The 23,379-nt window shown below is 39.1% G+C and overlaps 1 protein-coding gene across 4 annotated transcripts; it reads right to left on the bottom strand.

Moving 5' to 3' along the window:
* Window positions 1–396: 396 nt before the first annotated feature.
* Window positions 397–21,546, bottom strand: LOC136762821 (cAMP-responsive element modulator). 4 transcript variants are annotated; one of them, XM_066716373.1, is made up of 8 exons: window positions 20,354–21,371; window positions 17,544–17,670; window positions 13,932–14,078; window positions 11,253–11,350; window positions 10,476–10,615; window positions 9,966–10,154; window positions 2,914–3,070; window positions 397–1,606 (listed from the first exon to the last, which is right to left on the bottom strand). In XM_066716373.1, the coding sequence occupies exons 1-8, from the start codon at window positions 20,704–20,706 to the stop codon at window positions 1,462–1,464; spliced, it is 1,356 nt and encodes a 451-aa protein (XP_066572470.1). In that variant the 5' UTR covers window positions 20,707–21,371; the 3' UTR covers window positions 397–1,461. The 4 variants fall into 4 exon arrangements, with proteins under 4 accessions (XP_066572470.1, XP_066572476.1, XP_066572461.1 ...); XM_066716379.1 differs by lacking the exon at window positions 20,354–21,371 and adding an exon at window positions 21,393–21,546 and having other exon boundaries at window positions 1,465–2,029; XM_066716364.1 differs by having other exon boundaries at window positions 1,465–2,029.
* Window positions 21,547–23,379: the final 1,833 nt, after the last annotated feature.

Raw genomic sequence — 23,379 nt, 5'->3', positions numbered from 1 at the left:
TTAAGGACTGCATCTCAATTATACAGCGATCATAATGGTCCTTTATTACTGGGGGAGCAAGCATGATTGACAACTAGAGGCTAGACATGAAATGACATGGAAATATAATCCAGTGTTTCTTCATATTAGAGGTTATGTAAATTGTAAGAGTGACAGGAATTATTTAAATCAGTTTACCTGAGAGGGATCATGGTAATGTAAGAGTTTAAGGATGTAGTGTATGTACAAACTCAGTCCTTTCTCACACACACCAAGATGTGCATTTTTTAATTTCTCTAGTATGCATTTCCTAATATGTCAGGTACTGTTTTGGTGAAATTCCCCAGTTGATCGCATCTGAACATAACAGCTGAAAGCACTCCAGCTTTGAAAGGTGAATAAATGTAAATCCTAAAGGCTTATTCAATGTTTTATTAATTTCAGTCTTCCCAGCGTATGCTAGTGGTTTCTGAAATGGCACATTTTTCATAACAGATTTATCAGACTAATAGAAATGCAGTTTTAAAAACATAAATCAAAGAGACATACCGAGAGCAATGTGATACACAAGGCTGCAAAACCCAGCCATTATTCAGGCAGCAAAGAACATTTCTGCATTTCTCTGTATTATTATAATATAAATGCCTCTAATTGGGGCGCAAAACGTCTGTACACTCACGCTAAGCTGGAGTCAGGTTAACCATCTTGCTTTTCTTCCACAACACGTCCACTCTGCAAACATTTACATTATACCTGACTGAAACATCAATATGAAATATCAGCAAAAATAGGTACAGCTACATATATATAAATACACACTTTATGTGTATGTGTGTGAGTGTGTATAACATTATCTCCCCCCAAAAAATATATAAACTAAATATTTAATAAATTGTCAATAACACTTTAATAGAAAAATCCTCTCAGAGGTACATATAATTGGCTGGTCGTACACAAAATAGATTTATCTTAAATCTACCGCAGGCCAGTACTTAGACACTCATTTACCTGTCTCTGTTCAGATCCCGTACTGACCTGAAATGCTCTACCCAGGCCTGTGGGGGGGTAGAGAACAGATCTTTCCCATTTACATAAAAGGAGATGCACTGGGGTGTAAAGAAAAGCTGGGGTTCGATTCACACTAGCACGTGTCAAACTGGCTTCAACTTTTCTGGCTGCTTTGAAAAATAATAAAAGGTCTGTAGAATGTCCATTGAAAAGGTATATATAAAACAGATAATGGTGTTTGACAATGGGACACATTTAAATGCATTAACTTGGGCATTCTTGTGTTATAGCTACTAGTTCTTTACATCTTATATTCTACAGGAGTTGAAAACCACACAGAGGAATGTAATAATAACAATAATAATAATAATAATAATAATAATAATGCAGTTGAGAAAAGCATCGCAAAACAAGCAGGTCTGATTTAAACAGTTAACAAAAGAGTGTTTGAACTTGTATTCCATTTTGGATACATTAATACAATTTTCCACAATAAATGTTCTTCAGGTTTTGAAGCTCAGCGGTCAACTTCTTGTTCTGGACTTCAAGTATCTCAAGACGACTCTCCAGACAGCTTACATAGGTCTTCTTCCGACGGCGGCACGCTTTGGCAGCCTGCCTGCAAGAGCAGAAGCGACAGGGGCAACACGCAATATTCACATGCTAAATAACTCTGTGAAAGAAAGTGCTGGACATGATTCTCACGATGGACATGGACATAATTGCTTTCCAAGAGCTGGGACAGAATTCACAAAGTTCTTAAAAGTATTAAGCCAAAAGCCGAGCTGGAGCACAACACGAAGATTTGTTTTCGCCCCAAATCTTTACAGCAGTCTGTAAAATGAACCCTCTCATGCCTTTATTATAAGTCTTTTGGTTCCCAGACCAAGGTGGTAGTTATTCTGTTTTATGGCAATACAGGTCTTTGAGAGCTTTAAGTTCCTCAATGAGAGTCTTGTTTTGATTTTCAAGCACCGCCACACGATTTTCAAGACATTTGACGTATTCTTTCTTCTTTCTGCGGCATTCCCGAGCAGCCTCCCTGGAACCAACACAACAAACAACTCCCATAAAAAAATGGATTTCAAAGCATCAAGAAGCAGAATAAAAAGACCATTCACACATCCAGCCACGCTGGCAGCTTCATGTCCTACTCTCCATTGTATAGTATCCAAAATGCAAGACTAAGCAAGTCCCTCGGAGACCAGAGAGTGTAGAAAGTATAATCTGAAAAAACAGTCACTTAAAGACAAGTTTTTAATATCTCATGAAATGCCAACATTTCGATTCACAGAAATGTAGAAAACTGCTCAATAAAGGCTTTCAGCGGGACATTGATTTGAAACAGACCAATAATTTACAAAGAAGGTATAGTTGCAGAATTAATTTCTAATGAGTCAGAGGCTTCAACAGTCCAAGAACCAACATGCGCTAAACACTACAGCAGGCGCAAGTGTACAAGTAAGGGAAGGGGAGAAACCAAACGCATGAAGGGCACTGCATACAGCAACAACAAAGGTCCAGCAGCATTAAACAAGGGAGAGAGGCAGCCATGCAATATGACAAAGTGGGAACAATTATCCAAAAGCATGAACGAATTGCACGTTAAAGGCATGACAGGAAGTGTCCAAGAATAAGGCATGAATGGCAGGCAAAGGGTGGACAGGACGCATGATTAATGAACATATACTATAGTGGAGACCATGAACCTCTCTGTTTGTATGCTTCTTCTCAGAGCTTCACTTTCACAAACGGATAAGACGTCTTCCAAAGACGAGTTCTATACATTTTCAATTGACAGGGTATGTGGTCATGCCGATGAAATGTACTGACCGTAAACTGAACTTTCATTAAAAGTTCAATTGAAGACGCTGTGAGATTCGTCTCACTTTACCAGAAGATTTCTGCAGGCGTTAATGGCCGTACCTGTTTTTCATGAGCCTGAGTTCCCTCTTCCGTGTCGCTTCCTCGGCCAGCTGCTGTGGGCTGTGCAGGGAGCTGGGCGACGCCGCCATCACAACCCCTTGTGGCAAACTCGATGTCGGGGTGCGGATCTGGTAGGTAGGCATGTCACCAGTGGCGGCTAGAAAGAGGTAAACAATTTAAGAATGATGTTCCCACCTTCACTGAATACACAAATGTGAAGCACCCAGGTGCCTTGTGTTAGGGAAATGTAGAAAAAAGTTGTTAAGAGTTTTACTTCAGTCGGGTAGGCTGTGTATAGCCATTCATCTGCACTAAAAAAATATATCAAATGAACGATGAACAAATTGTAGCATGTGAAAAAGCATACTGTGGACTTCATTTCTTAGGAATATTTAAATCGTGCAACAATAACACTGAAGTATGACCATCCCTGGCAAGAAATCATATTTCCAGATTAATTTTCTATTTCTGAATTTTTTGCAACCATTTACCCAAGTAATCATGATGATTTTTGACATACACTTAGCTTACTGAAAACCTATCATAGTGGTTTGCAACAGTCATAAACATAATTAAATACAGATAATTGTATTGTCAGTCAATATCAAAATCTCAGTCCCACACCTACTGTCACCTGTCCATTAGTTATGAAATTTACATACTGTTTCAGGTCACCTTAAGTTACATGCAGTTTTCATAGTCCAGGATCATTTAAACGATTCGCCTACATGTTTGTTTTGTTTTTAATGACCTTGCTTTGAACGATTTTCATGTTATCCATTTCAAAAAAATATTTGACCTTAGGAAGCTTCTGAGCTACCTATACATCCCCAGACTTCACAATACAGCCAAGATTAATCTTTTGTGAATCCAGACATTGCAAGCTCTGATCGGATGTGAAATTTCACACTTGCACAGAATTTTGAGATCGTCCACTACCACAGATTTAAGCTGCTAGGGAATTAAACACACCAGTTAACACTAATGTTTTACTGGCTGCCATTCGTAATATTATCAGTATGATGATGTAAATGCACTGCCTCTGAAACAAACCATAGTATGCATGCATGCTGGAAGCATTTCCTCTCTCTGATAATTACTCATGCGTGTACCTGCAGGAGAGTGCGTCAACAGTTGGAAACCCCTCAGCTATTAACAGCTCATAAGTACGTATATACTATACATCAGACTATTACATATCTTTGCCTTCAATTTGCACGAGCAGTTGCCCAGGCAAAAAAACAGATTAATAAATACAAGAGTGTCCATAACACTACATATATACGCACACTCCAACACTCACAATACTGGGGCTACATGTACAGTCTTATTGGAATACAACTTTCATAAACAGAAGAATGGATAGAAACGCATGAAAACAGAACAGCGTTCTCAAAAGATCATTCAACACAAGCAATGTTTTCCTGTCCATTTACTGTATTCACACCTCAATGGCTACTTAACCTGCACATACTTCCATTTATACAACACCCCTGGGAAGGTGACTGGCGGGTTAATGGTATTCTTATGATAATGACCTCAAATACTCTGCCAACTCCATCTAAAGGACCTCAATCAGAAAAAAAGAATAACAGGTTTTGAAAGTCATATGCTGATCTCACCCTTGCTGAAATATGTAGGATAAGGTAGACAAGAGCTTGAAAACAAACATACACTTGGAGAGCAGGACTTTACTGACAAACACCCGCTATGGTGATAGAAAACTAAATATGCTGAAGGGTAATGCTTAGAATATGTGCAGCTTTGAATGCTTACAAAAATTAATTCATTTCTGTTGCAATATAAGGAAATCTTTGCTGTTATAGTTCGTTTTGAGATTGATAACAAATGGTTATAGTTTATCCCAGTCCTTCCTTTCTTATTAGTATTTGAGAAGAATTTCCATTCTTCATTTCCGGTCTATTCATCTCACTGTAAAATGTATTGCTTTTTTGCTTTATTACAAGTTACTGTTGTACACATTTAAAAACATGTGTTCTTGGCAACCACAGCAGTCCTGATGTTAAAACTCTTGGGTCATTACTGCTCTTCAAATATCTTCTAAAGCACACAAAACAGACTGACACATGTTCTTCCATTATGTTAACTTAATGGATTTTTGATTACGTAGGTTTGAAGTCATTAGAGCTCTTTTCAGGCAAGGAATTATATAAACACCAGAGATGTGAAGCAAGTTTCAACAGCTGTGTCAAAACAAAACAACAACTGATATAAAAATGCAGAATATTCATGAAGAGCTTAAATTGAAAGAAATTGTGCACTTTACTCATGCTTTTGACGACAGTTCAGGCATGTATAGCACACAAGCTGTGCTCTGGCAACATAACCAAGACAAATAGTGAGAGTACTCTGAACTCTAGCTAAACATGCATCTTGTTAAGTAATCAGCAGAGTAAATAATCGTTGCCTCACAGCATATTTGGAATGTTTGAAGAAAAGAACAAAAAACTACCAGGAAATGCCATCGCAGATTATGCAGTTACCTGGTTGTTGTTTTTGAGAAAAATAAAAATAAAGTAATAGGAGTGAATGGAAGCTTTGGTTGTTTTATGAAATCTGGTTAATATATATTGGTTTATCAATACTGAAAGCAATCTCATCTAGTATCTTTGAGTAAAATAGATTTAGACTGAATAATATCCTGATTGACAAATAATATGTCCTTATTTGTAATAACAAAAAAGAGATGAGAAGAATGTCAGTTCTAAGCTCACAAAAATGTAATATTACCAGTAGAACTCACAAAAACAACAAAAACAAGACTATGCATCAAAACCTCCTTTCCTGTTAAACTAATTTGGTTAAATGGTTAAGAAATGAACTAAAAGTGTGAATTTAAAGGTCTGAATCTAAATGTAGACAATTAAAAAACAAATGCTGCAAAAGATTTTGAGCTAAATGCATTTAAAGCCATTGCGTTTTGTTTTCAAGGCCATTCACAGTGTTGCAGCTTATTCTTCTAAGCTTCCAGCCCTCGCTCGCTGAGACAGGAGCTGCAAGATTATCTAACGCAAACGATCAGGCTGGCAACGTCTTGCTCCCGCAAAAGGAACTGCCTGTAATCACAGCATGACACTGAACTGACGTCAATGTACATCTTATTTGCTGTTTAACATTTACATTTCCCTGCTGAGATCTGGTTCCAGGAAATTCAGTGACGTCAGCAGCCATAAACAGAGGCTGAGCACTCAACTGTTTCACAGGGAGGAACTGAGCCGCCTGGGCAGCACTCGAGACTCGCAGCAAGAAAAACCCACCGCCGGCCTGCTCTGTGAGCGACAGAAAGGCTTCACAGGGACTGCTCAAAATCCAGACTTTGCTTCTCAGATGACTGTAATACATTTCAGCATTCACTGGAGCAACAAGTGATTTTTACCACATTGTTTTTCAACCACAAACATCAATGCTGCAGCAACACACATGCAGATGAGCACTTTGTAAAGAATACATATGAAGAGACTAAAAACATTTTCCAGCTACAGTTGATACCCTACATTCGGGTAAGTTTTTTTTTTGTTTTTTTTAATAGATTATACTCACATAATTCACAAACTTTACAAGTTTATTCAATATGATAATTACTGTTAACAATAATACATACAAATAATAATTAAAAAAATATGAAAGCAAAGATAAATTCCTTTACATTTAAATGACATAAATAGTGGTATTAAAATAGTTGTACATAAATAGTAGTATTAAAATAGTTATATTAGAGGTATACAGTGCACTTGTATTTAAACATGTATCAAGTCTATGTATTAAAAGTATAACCTTGTGAAAGAACATACCTGACTCTGTCTCATCCCCAGTTACAGCCATGTATATTCTTTTTTGTTAATCCAAGAGGAACCCACTCGCTCTGCTTTCAACATGAAATGATCCCCAATCAGCAACTATGTGTAGGATTACAATTAAGGGCATTGACATCACAATGACATCATTGGCTTCCCAGAGTCAATAACATGGTTTGTCGCTGGAGCCATTCCCCTGTGCTTAAATCAACTGCTTTTGTTCAGACTCTATAGTAACCAGCAGGACGCAGAAGCAGCCCCTACACTTATTGTCATGTTTGTGAAACACTGAGGTACTATTAAAACTCCACTTGTGCCCAAACCTGCTGGTTGCCAGAACTACATTTCTGTAGATAGCTGTGGCTTATATGATATCATGTTTATAATACAATACAGAATAGATAAAGTGAAAAGTATCAAACCACAGCCACTGATGCATCCTCTACATTTTCATAACATAATTTAAAGATTATCCTCTGTGAAATAATCAACACTAAAACAGTTGAGTAATGTCTAAAGACTGCATTCAAGGTAAACTGTGGTGTGTAAGTGCAGGGCTATAATATACACTACTCTTTCAGCACATTTTTTAGTAATTTACCAGTAATGTTAGTGTGATATGTTTTTATATCACTGTGCCACAAAAAGCTTTCCTTAAAATTTGTCAAGATTTCAATTAAAAGTAGTTTTTGAATCAAGATAATAAAAATAAAAGAATATATATAATTATATATACATATACACAAACACATACACACATTATATATGTGTGTGTTTTTACTGACTTATAGGCTTTCACTGGAACTAAACAATATTAGATGTTCTTAATAGGATCCACACTGACCTTGCCTTGTAATTAAATTAGTTATGAAATAGTTTTTTTATAAAGCCTTTTTAAAAGGACTTTCCCTGACATCCAAAGTGATGGACACACTAGGACACTAGGACTACTGTCTGTACTTCACAGGATGAGATGTATTTTGTACTTATTTTTATCCAGGTATGAGCTACAGGGCTGTACAATTTTTTATTACAATTTGTTTCTATTTTTTTTTTTTTATTAGGCTCCAGAATATTTTTTATTAAGCTGTGTGGCGTAGTAAAAGGAGCAGGAATCCAAATAAGAAGGTCATAGTATTTAACATTTCTAACAGAAGCCTATATCAGCTCTTCAATTATTGCTGAATAAATCCTTGAAAAACAATGACTGCTTTCCCCTCAAGATGGCGCTCTATCTTCTGTTCCTGATCTGATGTCTGTGTGTAACCTCGCTGGAATAGCTGTTTCCCTGTACAATGCATTGCTGCTACTCTCAACGGCATCTGCCAACAAATACTAATTAATAATAAATCACTTTCCCCATGGAAAGTTAGGAGTCACAGTCATCAGCATCTATTTGCCACAAACGCTGATTATTTTCTTTACTGTAATTTAAAATATCCTACGTTTATTGATCACACAAGACAAATACTGTCCAAAGTTATGCAGATGTATTAGTAAATGTAAGAAAACACATCTAGAAGTGTTTATAGCATTTTTCAAAACAAATCAATTATGCTCTCAGTTCAGTCCAACCTAAATCAGTGTTTGCTTGACGCATTTGTATAATTTATGTTTATACAGTATGTGCGCATTGAATATTTCTTAGTCATTTCAGATCACTTTTATCAGCACAGCATGGACTGCAGAGCTCTTAACTTGAGTTCTGCCTAAACATAAATGAATATAAATAAACCTAAAATATTACGTCAGCCAGCTAAGCCATTAAATGACGTACTTGCACAAATAGAAAACATTTCTTTATTGCCCAAAGCTATACTGGGATCTCTGTTCTTTGTATTCCTTGACAGGTTTATAGACATGTCTGTATCTTACAACACACTGCCTGTTGTATATTTGTTTACAACATGAGTTGTTGTGTAAGTTGACAATAAAAACTACCGTTTAAGTTTTTTTTGTTTTGGGGGTTTTATCAAATCATATAGTACCCTCCTTATAAAACTTTTAAGTAAACAAGTAACTATACTGTATTACCTTAAAAAAAAACATGGACTGACACTTTGCTGACACCTTAACAACAAGAAGATGTGTTGGTAATGAGTCCATCTGTATCTTTATCATATTAGATTGTTATTTTTTTCAACCAATTACAGAGGAGCCCTCCTGGCCTTCACACTCAAACTCATCTATCGCAGTATCAAGATTGTTAAAGTGTGTTCAATGGAAAGAATTGCCAAGTAAGAGAGATGCTGTTGTCCAACTGAAAACCTCAAATACTTCGACAGTTTCAACTCACAAGATGCTACTGTAACAGGGAGAGTCAAAAACATACACAGGACTATCTCAATATTGTATTACCCCGAGACTCCACAATTTCAGTCGCATGCAGATCCTTCGCATAATTCATTGCCAAGACAGTCGCACACATTTAAATTTGACTTAAAGCCATGTTTGAGAGCACAGACCAGGTAAGGAACCCCAAGTCTGAGCAGATCTCAGACAGCGTCTCGTATGACCACTGAAGCTGCACAATCAGTGTGGCGTGTCAATAACGTTACTGAATTGTATTTGCAAGCCTGCTCAGGGGTGATATTGAAACCTTCACCTTGGGCTTCAGTGCCTTCCTAATTCCCCTTTTATGAATAATGTATTATTGTTTGATTCTCACACATGTACTGTGTTATTATACAAACTTAAAGTCCTTTCACACTGAGCGTTGAGTCAATGCGTTGATGATGATTTTGAATACATCCTCTCACACTGGCAATGTCTCACACAACGCGAGGGGGCATCGGAGATCAATTATTGGCACAACAATTGACAAAGGACAAGACAGAAAACCACAAAACAAGATCATTACTTGGTTGACAATACAACTTTGCACCCTTTGCACTTTACAGCCCTGCCTGTTTTCTTCAAAACCAGTTTTTCTACTCATCTGGGATGCAGGCTGCTATGTATATCTTTACATGCAATAGTAGTGCAGCTACCTATTAATCCCATTTGTTTTTCTCATTTGCTAAGCCATCATCATTTAACAATTCTGTTTGAGGTGAATTCATAAATTAATTCCAGATCAAATTATATCGACCCAACAGAAACAAGATGGGTACAGTCCAATCTGTTCTTGTGCATTAAGTACTAGAATTAAACAGTGATAATGAGCAACAGTAAGGCATTAAAACATTAACCATCATTGGCAATGAAAAGAAGATAAAGTCTGAACAATGTCCATACCTTGGACAACCACCTGGCTGCCTGGGACAAAGAACTGCTGGGTGCCATCACTGGACTGCGCAGTGTACTGCACAATGGTGGCCCCCGGCTGGGGTGTGCCCGAGTTTGTCATGGTCAACGTCTGTAGCCCCTGGATGCCATCACCTCCCGGACTGGCAATCTGGATTGCTCCACCTTGGGAAATGGCAACTGAAAAAACAGTTTAGTGTTAAGAGAACTATTAATCTGTAAGCAATATTTGTCAAAAATATAATATAAATTATATGGATGGTAAACTTGATGAAGCTTTATTACATTAGATGTTTTATTAAAGAGATTTAATTGTAGAATTAAGTACATCTATGTCATTGCTAATGAATACCATCCATGTAAACATTGCCTAGACAGAAAAACACATTAAAATCCCTTTGCAGGAAAAGTCCATTATTAACTTCAACATAACACTTTTTTTTAATTATAAGATTTAAGACAAAGTCTAGGTGAGACTTTCAAACATTTACTATGACTTACTGTATTGGCCAGTGCTGGTCTGATAGATGGAGGGCACGCTTATGGGTGCAACACTGGAAGCGCTTCCCTCCTCCTCGGCCTTCTCTTCTTCGATCTTTGGCACAGCCGGTGTATCAGAAGATAATTCATTAAGAATTTTTCTGTACAGAAAAATAAATAAGGGATATTATCTCACTAATACGCCCTCCTTATACCAACTTGATGAGGGGCAAACCAGGTGACCTCCGGTTTTGTTTTGCACCAGTTTTGAAAAGCGCAAGGAGCAGAATCTACTTCTATGAGCTCTTAGGCCTACACCAAAGATTAAGCAGACTTTAAGTGTTTCTAAAGCAGGGGTTCCCAGTGTCTGGTGATGGAGGGCCAATTTCCAGAGGTTGCATGGGATGGGGGGGCCACAGTAGAAAATGACCCATTGATGGGTCCCAAATCATACCTTTTTATTTCCTATACATTTCTGTTAGGGAACATTTATGAACTTTAATTGTAGTTTTATTATTTTCCCCCAAAGCACGTTTTTTTGGAACAGAATTTTTTCAGAAAATGTAAAAATATAGTAAAAGTTCAGAAAAGTGGGGGTTGAAGGTTGGCTTTGGGGGACCGCAGGAATCATCCTCAAGGGCCGCACTTTGGGAACCCGTTCTAAAGATTGTGTTTTAAGATGCCTTGGCATAATAAGGCACCGTTATACATTACAGTTATTGCAATAGTAAAGCCTGCATGTCACATGTTCATCCTAAGCCTGGCTGGGATCTTGCTTGTAGTGATAGTCTTTCCCACCTGTAAGATGGTCGCCTGGAGAGAATTTCTCTCCTTTTCTGTGTGTCTGTGACACCTTCTGTAGATTCTGCATCATCTGACTCTGCTATTGCAGCTACCTGCAAAACAGCCAAGACAACGTGCTTTTTATATATATGTTTTTACAGACTTAATTACACTTGCACTAAATGTGTTTGTCAGTCATTGCATTACTTCTGAGAAGATTTGACTTTGTTAATGCATATGTTCACAAGTATATTATATCTTGAAAATAAATAAATCTTAGATCCATGAAGGTTAAACTCATTAGCTTAAATCTAAATCCACTAAGCCCAATAGATCCAATTAAGATATGCACTACTGCAGCACAAAGTCCAATTCAGATGATTCGCACTGTAGAGCCAAACAATGTCTACACATGTTGCAATAATAAAGGAAACCTAGGTTAAGAAAGCGGTAACTTCCTTCCTAGGAAGCACTTCATTGCAATAACAATTGCTACATAGTAACACAGAAGAACTGAAATTGATTAACAGAACACAAAAAAATATAGCTCTTTGAGAGCATACAAAGTGATGTGTTACAAAATGTGTTTTCCATTGCTGGATGACCTGCATTACTTGTAAAATGTTGGAAAAAATGATTGGACAGAAAATAGAGGAGCATCTTAATGAAAACCATATTCTTGGAGACAGTCAACACAGGTTTAGACGAGGCAGATCACGTCTTATTAACTTATTAGAATTCTTTGAACATGCAACGGCAGCTGTAGATCACGTGAAAACATATAAGCCGAATCCGTCCCTTCCTCATCAACTACTCAACTCAGCTGCTTGTCCAGTCACTGGTCCTCTCCCGCCTGGACTACTGCAACTCCCTCCTGGCCGGCCTGCCTGCATCTACTACCCGCCGCTCCAGCTCATCCAGAACTCTGCGGCTCGTCTGGTATTCTCTCTCCTCCGATTCACACACGCTACTCCACTGCTCCGCTCCCTCCACTTGCTCCCGATACCGGCATGCATTCAGTTCAAGACATTGACCCTCACCTACCGCGGTCTGGACCACACTGCACCGAGCTACCTTCAGTCACTCGTCTCTCCATACATCCCCTCCAGACCACTGTGTTCTTCCGGTGCCAATAAGACTAACTTGTCTCCACTCCCCTTCCTCCAGAGCCGCTCCTTCTCATCCCTGGCCACTAAATGGTGGAACGACCTTCCCATTGAAGTCAAAACAGCAGAGTCCTTGACCTCCTTCTGGCAATTACTCAAATGCATCTTTTCAGACAGTACTTGTAATTTAGTCATTTACTCTCCTGTAAGATAGCACTTCAGGTTTTATCATACTTCTTGCCTTGCGTTACTAGTACTCGTACTATTATTTTGATTTTCCCTATGCTCCTTTTCCCTTGGCTGGGACCTAACATCTTGTCTGCACTCGGCTTTTACAATCCAGGATGTAAGACCTCATATATTGTATACACTTGTGTCAATTGGAATTTGTAATGTTTTATGCCTTGAACTGCACTGTATTTTTGCACTTTGTACTGTGCTTATATTTATAAGTCACCCTGGATAAGGGCGTCTGCCAAGAAATAATAATAATAATAATAATAATAATAATAATAATAATAATAATAATAATAATATGATATGATATACTTAGATTTTCAGAAAGCTTTTGAGAAGGTTCCACACCAAAGACTGATCCTCAAATTGGAAGCTGTAGGCATTCAGGGTAATTTAAGTAGATGGATTATGAACTGGCTGATGTATAGGAAACAGAGGGTGTCGATTAGAGGAGTCACTTCTAACTGGAGTGAGGTTGTTAGTGGAGTTCCACAGGGATCAGTACTAGGGCCTTTGCTTTTTCTAATCTATATTCATGATCTGGACTTTGAACTTAGATAACATTCAGTTGTGGGCCGACACCTGGCAGATGAAATTCAATGTGGACAAGTGCAAGGTATTACATGCAGGTAACAAACATGTCCACTATAATTACACTATGGGAGGAATAGAACTAGATGAAGTAACGCATGAGAAAGACCTAGGAGTCTATGTGGACTCCTCACTTTCTCCATCCAAACAATGTGGGGAAGCAATAAAAAAGGCAAACACAATGCTAGGGTATATTGTCAAAAGTGTAGAATTGAGAACAAGGGCAGTGATGTTCAGACTGTACAATGCACTAGTTAGAGCTCATCTGGATACTGTGGACAGTTCTGGGCTCCACACTTCAAGAAAGATATCGCTGCTCTAGAGGCAGTTCAGAGGAGAGCAACCAGACTTATTCCAGGTCTGAAGGGAATGTCCTACTGAGAGACTGAGGACCTGAACCTTTTCACCCTGGAACAGAGGAGACTACGTGGGGACTTGATCCAAGTCTTCAAAATCATGAAAGGCATCGACCACATCAAACTAGAGGAGCTTTTCCAGATCAGCAGGGACACACGCACCCGGGGACACAAATGGAAATTGGGCTTCAAGGCATTCAAGACAGAAAACAGGAGACACTTCTTCACACAGTGAGGCGTCACAATCTGAACAAACTCCCCAGCGATGTGGCTGAAGAGACAATTTGAGAACATTCAAAAACAGACTGGATAGGATCCTTGATCATTTAGTTATTAATGAACATGAAACGAGCACGATGGGGCAAATGGCCTGCTCTCAATTGGACACTTTCTTATGTTCTTACCTGCACCGTTTGAATTTGTGGCGACTGAATTACAGAGGGCTGCGGCGCCTGGATGACTCCCTGCACCTGAACGGTTTGCCCACCAGGCAACTGGACCACAGTGACAGCAGGCGATCCTCCTGTTACTCCACTACTTGTAACTGAAACCTGAAAATGCAATAAATTAATAAACATCTCTTCAAGAAAAAACTGTTTAAGTTATCAACAAATAAATATTTTAAAGATGTCCAATTTACTTGTAAAAATTACATAGAATGATATATACATAACTTAATTTGATACTAATCTTACTATATACATTTTGCAAATGCCTAATTTATTAAAATGTTTAACTAGCAATAATATATTGATCTGTCACAATATTTTAATAAAAATATATACAATTATATACTTGAAGTATAATTTCAAAATAAGTGTGAGAAAAACATTTCTGATACACAAATAATAATATAAACAGTTACAGTAACGATCAGAAATATGTAGTTTGAGCACTATGTTTCAGAAATTACATGTATTTTATAATAACCCTGCATATTGAGCTCAAAAAGATACACAAACACTGAAAAATGCATTAACACTATTAAGTGAACATGCTGTGAATTAAGATCTCTAATTTTACAATCCATTTGATACTGATCACACAAAGTACGACATACAGCATGCTATTACTTTACAGATCTGAAGAGAACGCCTTCAAGCATATGTGAAAATTACCAAAGCATCTACATATTGTATGCTCGACTTCCTGTTACAATACTATTCTGCAATAATTCTATTACTCTTCAATCGCCTCCTGGTTAAACTTCCCCAAAACTGCATTTCAGATGGAAACAGAGGGATGAGAAAGGCTATATTCCTTGAGTTTGTGTCTAATAAAATACACTTTCCTACGTATAAAAAGGCAGTTTATTGCATATAGAACATATCAGAAGATTAAGCCTTTTGTAATGTGGAGAACTACCTCACTAGAGCTTTCTGCACGTTTGAATATTATCACAAACAAATACGTAATGCTATGACAATCACATGTTCATGATTTTATCACAAATGCAATCAATGTTCATGTTTTAGCCGTTGTATGAATTAAAATCAAAACGTTGCATTGATTACCTGTTAGAGGAATGATATGCAACTGAACAGCACATCTCCTGATTTGGTTTATAATAGAAAGAAAAGAGGCAATTGTAAACTATTTTTTTATTTCAAAGTTACCAAGAAATGTGACATCATCCTATTTTCTGTGTAATTCTGAGCTATAATATATTTATTTGTTTATATATTAAACAATAATACAAAAGCCAACAGATATAATGAATGCATCCGTTTTTTTCTGTTGATTCAACACTTACAATATTGCATTGTTTGTATCAACTTTATATAATTTATGGAATGTAAAGTTATTGTTTTCAGGTATATATTATACGATTATATTTATAATTATGTTTTTACAAATATTTAGATAGTATTTTGGATCAGCACTGTCAATAATATAAACTTGTACTATCAGTTAGACACAATGAATAAGAGGAATTGCTTTTGTTAAAAATGTTTGCACAATTATTAAAAAGCAGATTGAAAAATAAAAGAAAATTAAGCAATGTTGGTAATTAGGTTGACTCAAAAACAGGTGACTATTATGAAAATTAAGTTTATTTCCTCAAATGACATCATTATATCAGATTTATTTTTTTGGTTTGGTGCCATGGTTTACGGTTGTCATAAACAGGCAAGTATGTTCCAATGTATATAGTTCACTTGTTTAAAATGCAGCCTGGTATATCTTGTACCAACTTTAGATATTACAAAGTGCCGCTAGTCTCTAAAATATCAATTTCTACGTGAAACAGAGTATAATGTTGTATGGCTTAGAGAATCTAAATGCTAGTTACTGCAGTAACAGGCTAAGAGCACCGCCAGTTCACAGAAACATCTTAAAATAATTAAAGTAGGTACTGTACAGGAAAAGGGGAGAAATGCTAAAATGAGACACACAGAAGGGAAAAAAGAAAGGCTTTGGACACAATCTGATAAATAATATCCTTCTAGTGCGTTTTCTGATGGCAAATACGAAAACAATAGGTTCTTTCTTCTAAAGGGACGTTTCTAACTGGGGATATGGGTTTCAGCATAGGAAAACAATGTTAAATATAAAAAATACAAGGAAACTACTGTTGACATCAATATGGAATATATTATATATACACTCACCTAAAGGATTATTAGGAACACCATACTAATACTGTGTTTGACCCCCTTTCGCCTTCAGAACTGCCTTAATTCTACGTGGCATTGATTCAACAAGGTGCTGAAAGCATTCTTTAGAAATGTTGGCCCATATTGATAGGATAGCATCTTGCAGTTGATGGAGATTTGTGGGATGCACATCCAGGGCACGAAGCTCCCGTTCCACCACATCCCAAAGATGCTCTATTGGGTTGAGATCTGGTGACTGTGGGGGCCAGTTTAGTACAGTGAACTCATTGTCATGTTCAAGAAACCAATTTGAAATGATTGGACCTTTGTGACATGGTGCATTATCCTGCTGGAAGTAGCCATCAGAGGATGGGTACATGGTGGTCATAAAGGGATGGACATGGTCAGAAACAATGCTCAGGTAGGCCGTGGCATTTAAACGATGCCCAGTTGGCACTAAGGGGCCTAAAGTGTGCCAAGAAAACATCCCCCACACCATTACACCACCACCAGCAGCCTGCACAGTGGTAACAAGGCATGATGGATCCATGTTCTCATTCTGTTTACACCAAATTCTGACTCTACCATCTGAATGTCTCAACAGAAATCTCATCAGACCAGGCAACATTTTTCCAGTCTTCAACTGTCCCATTTTGGTGAGCTTGTGCAAATTGTAGCCTCTTTTTCCTATTTGTAGTGGAGATGAGTGGTACCCGGTGGGGTCTTCTGCTGTTGTAGCCCATCCGCCTCAAGGTTGTACGTGTTGTGGCTTCACAAATGCTTTGCTGCATACCTCGGTTGTAATGAGTGGTTATTTCAGTCAAAGTTGCTCTTCTATCAGCTTGAATCAGTCGGCCCATTCTCCTCTGACCTCTAGCATCAACAAGGCATTTTCGCCCACAGGACTGCCGCATACTGGATGTTTTTCCCTTTTCACACCATTCTTTGTAAACCCTAGAAATGGTTGTGCGTGAAAATCCCAGTAACTGAGCAGATTGTGAAATACTCAGACCGGCCCGTCTGGCACCAACAACCATGCCACGCTCAAAATTGCTTAAATCACCTTTCTTTCCCATTCAGACATTCAGTTTGGAGTTCAGGAGATTGTCTTGACCAGGACCACACCCCTAAATGCATTGAAGCAACTGCCATGTGATTGGTTGGTTAGATAATTGCATTAATGAGAAATTGAACAGGTGTTCCTAATAATCCTTTAGGTGAGTGTGTATATATATATATATATATATATATATATATACACAAATATCATAATTATATGCATTTGAAAACGTTTTAAGACAATGCCAACCAGATGTTAAATGTGATGATTACAAAAGTGTGTGTGTGGAGGGGGCAGGGGAATAATATGTAATTTGCTGTGTGCGCGCTTATGTGCATTTATTAGTTTGCTGTCTTTACCTGTGCAAGTTTCGAGACTGGAGAGTGGGTAGACTGGTTCTGCATTTGAATGGCTTCTCCATCAGCTACAGAATCGTCAACACTTCCATCCTGTTTAGACTCGACCACAGTTTCCATGGTCATTGGGCTAAAGAGAACACAAAAGACACATGATCTGCTTTGCTGTTCTAAAACTAAAACACTGATTGCATAAAGAGTAACAAATGTACTAATATTAAGACGACTTGGAGTATATCCAAAATAAATTCCCATTCGCTGGCATTCAAAGGACACGATTACTGATATCTGCATAAGTGCATATAGTGTATTTTTAAGGAGCAAAAGGTCAGAAAATCATAAGCATATCAGAAACACTTCACAACACATTGCAAGCATTTTCATGGAACAGCGTCAAGTTAAACTGCATGTCGTTTCATCTCAAGGTACATTCTAGAACACTAAAAAGGGCCAAGCTCTCAATATTCTGGAAGAGCCTTGTAAATGTGCCTGTCTGGAAATAAGTGCCTCTCACTTGATTTGTTCTACTGGGTTTTTAAGTGTCCAGAAACAAAACAACATTTTCCTGACGAGCAAAAATAAAGAATTCCCTGGGACCAGGTGTATAACCTAATTTAATGGAGGTCATTATAGACAATATAGCTATATAAAATAATTCTGAAAACTGAGGGCTTTCGTAAATATGGATGCAATATTAATAAAGATGTTATGTTCAATATCATAGGCATACTACTGACTAAGGTTAGTATAACTATATAACAATTAAATAATTACTTAATTGTAAGCTTGAGATAATATATGTAATCACTTAATCGCACTACTGCAGCTTGGTAAGCGTCATAGTATAATTTAACGGTCTCATATTTTTTGGTATGGGTAGATGAAAAGGAGGACAGATATCAGAAAAGCTTCAGCAGGAGCTGGAGGCCACAGAGCAATCTGTAGTGAGAACTTCTGCATTAAAGGCCATTTAGTTATTGGACATTTAATCACAAACTTTTAAAGATAAAGGCCTAAATGTCTTACTTTGATCACTGAATAAGTCCCATAGAGATACTCATCTATAAAAAGAGACAAATAAAACATGAATATCTGGGGCTCTTGAGTGGCTCCACCAACAAAAACCTCTGCTCAGCAAACTAGTGCCGGACGTGTTGGTTGGAATCTGTGCGATGTCACAGCACACTGTGTGACTACTGCAGCTTTCTGATCACCGTGATATCAGTGTGAGCGGTTTTAGGTTTCCTCACAACACTAATGCTCTGCTGACGGCTTGACAGCATATTTCAAAGGCGATGCATGCACATGCTAAACCCCCTCCTTTGCTGATATGGGACTTACAGTGGTGATTGATCATAAAAGTTGACGGACAAAAGGCGATTCCGAATTAGGAGGACATATAATATTACTAATACTACTTATAATAATAAAACTAAGACAAATAAGAATACAAATTTTTACATATCCTTTATTTTGATTTTTTTCATGATATTCCACAGACATTTTTAGACTTTCCATGGATATTTTTACATCACAATTTGCAATCGTAGAGTAGTGTCCACATACATACTCTACATTATTCAATAAGAGAAGACATTTCCATAGGAATTTCACAGATGACATTGAAAACAACCCAGTAAGGGACTCTTAGGTAAGTTCACAGGCGGGTAAAAGAGCAGTAATAGGTAACTTTGCTTCAATGCCCAACTCGATTAAAACCAAACTACCATTTTGTTCACCATTTTCATAGAATAAGAATAAAAAACTGAAAAGCAGCCCTGTCACATTCTCACAAATGCATTTTATTATAATTTTGAAGGGAAAACAAGCATTGCAAAACAAGTGTACAAAATTAAGATAACTCAATCTGAATAAATGTTATTAAAACTTTATTTAAAATGCCCCCCACACAAAATGTCATGAGTCATTTCAGAATGGGGCAGCAGATACAGTGTTACAGGTTTTTCTCGTAATGTTACACACTGAGCCGTGTTGAAGAGTGACACAGTCCCTGCGTTGTTTTTCACGCCACCAATGCAGAAAATAATGGCTCAATGGTCCAGTCAGTATTTACTAGAAGGCTTGTGCCTTTTCAATTCTATTTCAAATAAATACGTTCTACTTGTTGTCCGTGCAAATTAAACAATGCATGAATTAAACTTTATAATAAACGGCTGATTTCATGATTGTTGTTTGAGGGGGAGCTGCAGTTTAAATCTGCTCATCTGGCCAGGAGAAGCGGGAGTTTGCGGGTTAATGGCAGGAGAAGCGGGAGTTTGCGGGTTAATGGCAGGAGAAGCGGGAGTTTGCGGGTTTGCTGGTTAATGGCAGGAGAAGCGGGAGTTTGCGGGTTTGCTGGTTAATGGCAGGAGAAGCGGGAGTTTGCGGGTTTGCTGGTTAATGGCAGGAGAAGCGGGAGTTTGCGGGTTTGCGGGTTAATGGCAGGGTGTTACATGGCGCACTGTGGCACGCAGACTCACGGTGTGCCTGACATGCCGCTTTGTTTTGGGGGCGCAGGGCGCTGCCGCTGCGAGCACACGGAGTCTGCGCCATTTCTAGAACCTTCCTCCTCACCCACTGACGCCATTTTAAACACAACGTTAAAAATAGACATTTGCATCCCCACAAGAACCATATCCTGCGCATCTGACCAGCACGACCGACTCTTTATCGGAGAGCAGTAGCGGAAGACACTGAAACGTCGATTTCGATGCGTGTGTGTAGTTTTGCATGTAACACACATGCATGTTTCCCCGCGTCAGTCGTTGCACATGTCAGTGCGCAGCGCATTTCAGTTAGACCGGCCAGCTCACCCTACAGAGACGCCTCGGATCACTGCGCCACCGCCGGTGTGTGCGGCGCCAAACTGGGGTTGTGTTGCAAGTGACAGACAGGTGCGCCCACACCGTCCGGACTGAACACACCGGCACTGGTTTGCCCTCAGCGCCTGTCCGGCGGGGCAGTAACAGCTGTGCGCCGCCTGCGACCCGGGCCGGCAGACGCACTTCTCCGAATGGCCGCTGGCTGGGCCGTGCGGGACACTGGAGGGCGGGAGCGACTGGGACACGGACAGGGCAGCAGCCCATTTCAGATGCCCCGGCCGTGTCAGCGGCCCTGCTCTGCGGGATCGCCGGGGAAAGCGGAGCCGCCTCCCGTCAGGGTGCATTTGTGTATAAACGTCGGCACTCAAGCCCTCTGAGACGCAACAATGTTACAAGCGAAGGCGCCTAATTAATACTGTGACATCAAAGGGAGAAAATAAGACAATAAAAAAGGTTTTATTTCAAAGCATGTGAATAAAATAATTGTTTTACACAGACTTGATAAGCAAGCGGCTGTTTAATTAAAGAATGCAGCTTCGCTTTAAGCCCATTACTGAAATGCGAAAATGCAAAATAATATTGCATTTAATCCAGTCCAGTGCAAGGTAAAAGCATGCAAACTAATTTAATTGCAATTTACACAACAGACTAGTGTGCACAATTGTTAACTAATGACCCCATATCATAAAAATGTCACCAGACAAAAACAAAGCATGAGTGCAAAACAACTTCCCAGTTGCGCGCTAAATCCGCCAGTAAGTGTCCGTTTCAAACCATGAAGGCAGCGGCGCTCAGGTAATACCGACCACACGAGCGGCTGCATCAGAGCAGGAATTATCCACTAAAATCTGCAAAACCACCCGAAACGAGCCCGGCTGAACACAGCCAGCAGAGCCGGCGCGCCGCACTCGCTCCTCTGGAAGTGTCACACGTAACGGCCTGTCAGAGAGTCGTCAGCGGCGCCCGGCCGGCTCTCTCCCCCCCCGGAGCCTCCTCTCTCTCGCTGCTTGCCATGGCTGTAATCACTTACCGATGTTTTTTACGTATGGGGCTCGTCACTGATTACGGCAGGAGTGGAGGCCCGGGCCGCTGCACACGTAGCCGCCACGTCAGCTCTGATGCTGCCCGGCTGTGTAAAATGTCGGCGAGAGGCTCGGCGTCTGTAACAAAACACGAAGCGCTTCGGAAAAAAGACGGCACCCCGGGGCGGGGCTTCGCGGAGCGGCCGGGCGGGGGGCGAGTCCGGGCGGCGGGCTGCAGGAGGCCGCGCTGCGCAGGCCGGGCAGCCAGGCACAGCGGTTTAACCGAAGCCGTTTTAAAAGACGCAGCGGTGGACGCGGCCGGCCGGGCGGGCGGGCAGAGACCCTCGGAGCGGAAAGCGGACACACTCGCTCCGTCTGCGGGGGCGCTGTAGTGGCGCAGATGTCCGCAGCTCTGCGCAGACCTGCGGAAACCAACCCATCCTATTGGTGGAGCCGAGCAGCACTGCGATACCTTGTGTTGCCGTGTGAGTTGTGTGGCTGTGTAAACCCATAGTAGCGATGCACTCAGCAGACATGTTTGTTAAGTGGAAAGAATGAGAGTGCCGGCACATGCGGTCCTGAGAACTGTATCGACGTGATCGTATTGTGACAGTATTTTACATTAGACTGACAACCCCCAGCACATTAGGAAACCTGAGAAACTAGACCTGATCTTCCTGGTCTGAAACGTATTGGACAACAGCCATATTTTACTCTTTAACTCCCCAGTTTAGTAACTAGAATTCTAAAAGTAAAAACAAGTAACACATGAACAATATTAGCCTACAGATCAGTTTAAATCCGACATTGTTGGGTAGATGGCAAAACACACTGCTGTTGGTTTGAGTTTTACTTTTATGACGATACTGGCACGTAAGGTAATGTATGCAAAGTTTATTAGACACCCACTGCAAAGCTGTAAGGCCTATCCATTTAATATAGTGTGATAGAAATCTTCATCTGAAATAGCTTTGTCTTACTGTAGTCATTTAAATGAGTGAATTCAAATATTTGCATTCTTACATGCCTCTGTGTTTCCCCTAAATGTCAGTAGTTCTTTTTAATCTTTTTTTTTTTTAACAATGTAACTGTGATAATACTATATACAGGCTACGTTATTAAAACTGTATGTCTCTGAAAATAATTACATGAATTAAGTTATAGTTGTTATTTTATAGCGACACACAGTGGTTAAAACGAGTTTTGAAGAGTTGGTCAGCTGCTACATTGGGTTTTGCAAACAATGAAGGATTTTTCTGGATAAAAGAAAAATTGTGATCTGGGATCCAGGTTTGGTGAAAAAATAAACACCTTTGTCAGATTGAAACACCCCAAATCACTCTAATAATAACAGAAAAAGATAATTGATAATGTGTCCAATTAAGTGACTTCTGCTTTGTTGCTTGTACTGCTTGTTTGATTTCATGACATCCTTTGGAGTATAATTTGACTTGTACATTTCTATGTTGTGTTACTTGGCAATTACATAACAAAATAAAAATCTACAACTTAACTGTTATCTAACTAAGTATCTGAGCTAAACATGTCTGTACACACCTTTATTAGTCATTTATGGATTTAGGAATCACAAATGCATAAATTTGTATAAAAGCAAATAAAGTTCATGTATATTTAAATAGTAAATAAAGACTACATAAAAAATAAAACAGAATAATGTATGTCTTCTTGCTGTGTTTGTTTTTAATCATAAAATAATAATACTGTGTTCATAAACGTCTTCATAATGCCACAATGCCAAAGTACAAGGTCATCCTGCAGGTGCAGCTTTCCAAGAGCAAGGGCGTGTACTGACACCTGACCCTGACGTTTCCTGACACCCTAAAACAGTGCCATGTACCCAGTATACTGTCCATATGGGAATCGTTTTAGTTCAGCCATGTACTATTAAGAGGCAGTATTAAAGTGCGGTACTGCAATATGTACATGTTAAAACGCAGTCCCAATAGCCAGGCAAGCTCTTTTAGTAGAGCATGT

The sequence above is a fragment of the Amia ocellicauda genome, chromosome 2, assembly GCF_036373705.1.
Source record: "Amia ocellicauda isolate fAmiCal2 chromosome 2, fAmiCal2.hap1, whole genome shotgun sequence".
NCBI lineage: Eukaryota > Metazoa > Chordata > Actinopteri > Amiiformes > Amiidae > Amia > Amia ocellicauda.
This window is presented reverse-complemented; position numbering and strand designations above follow the sequence as displayed.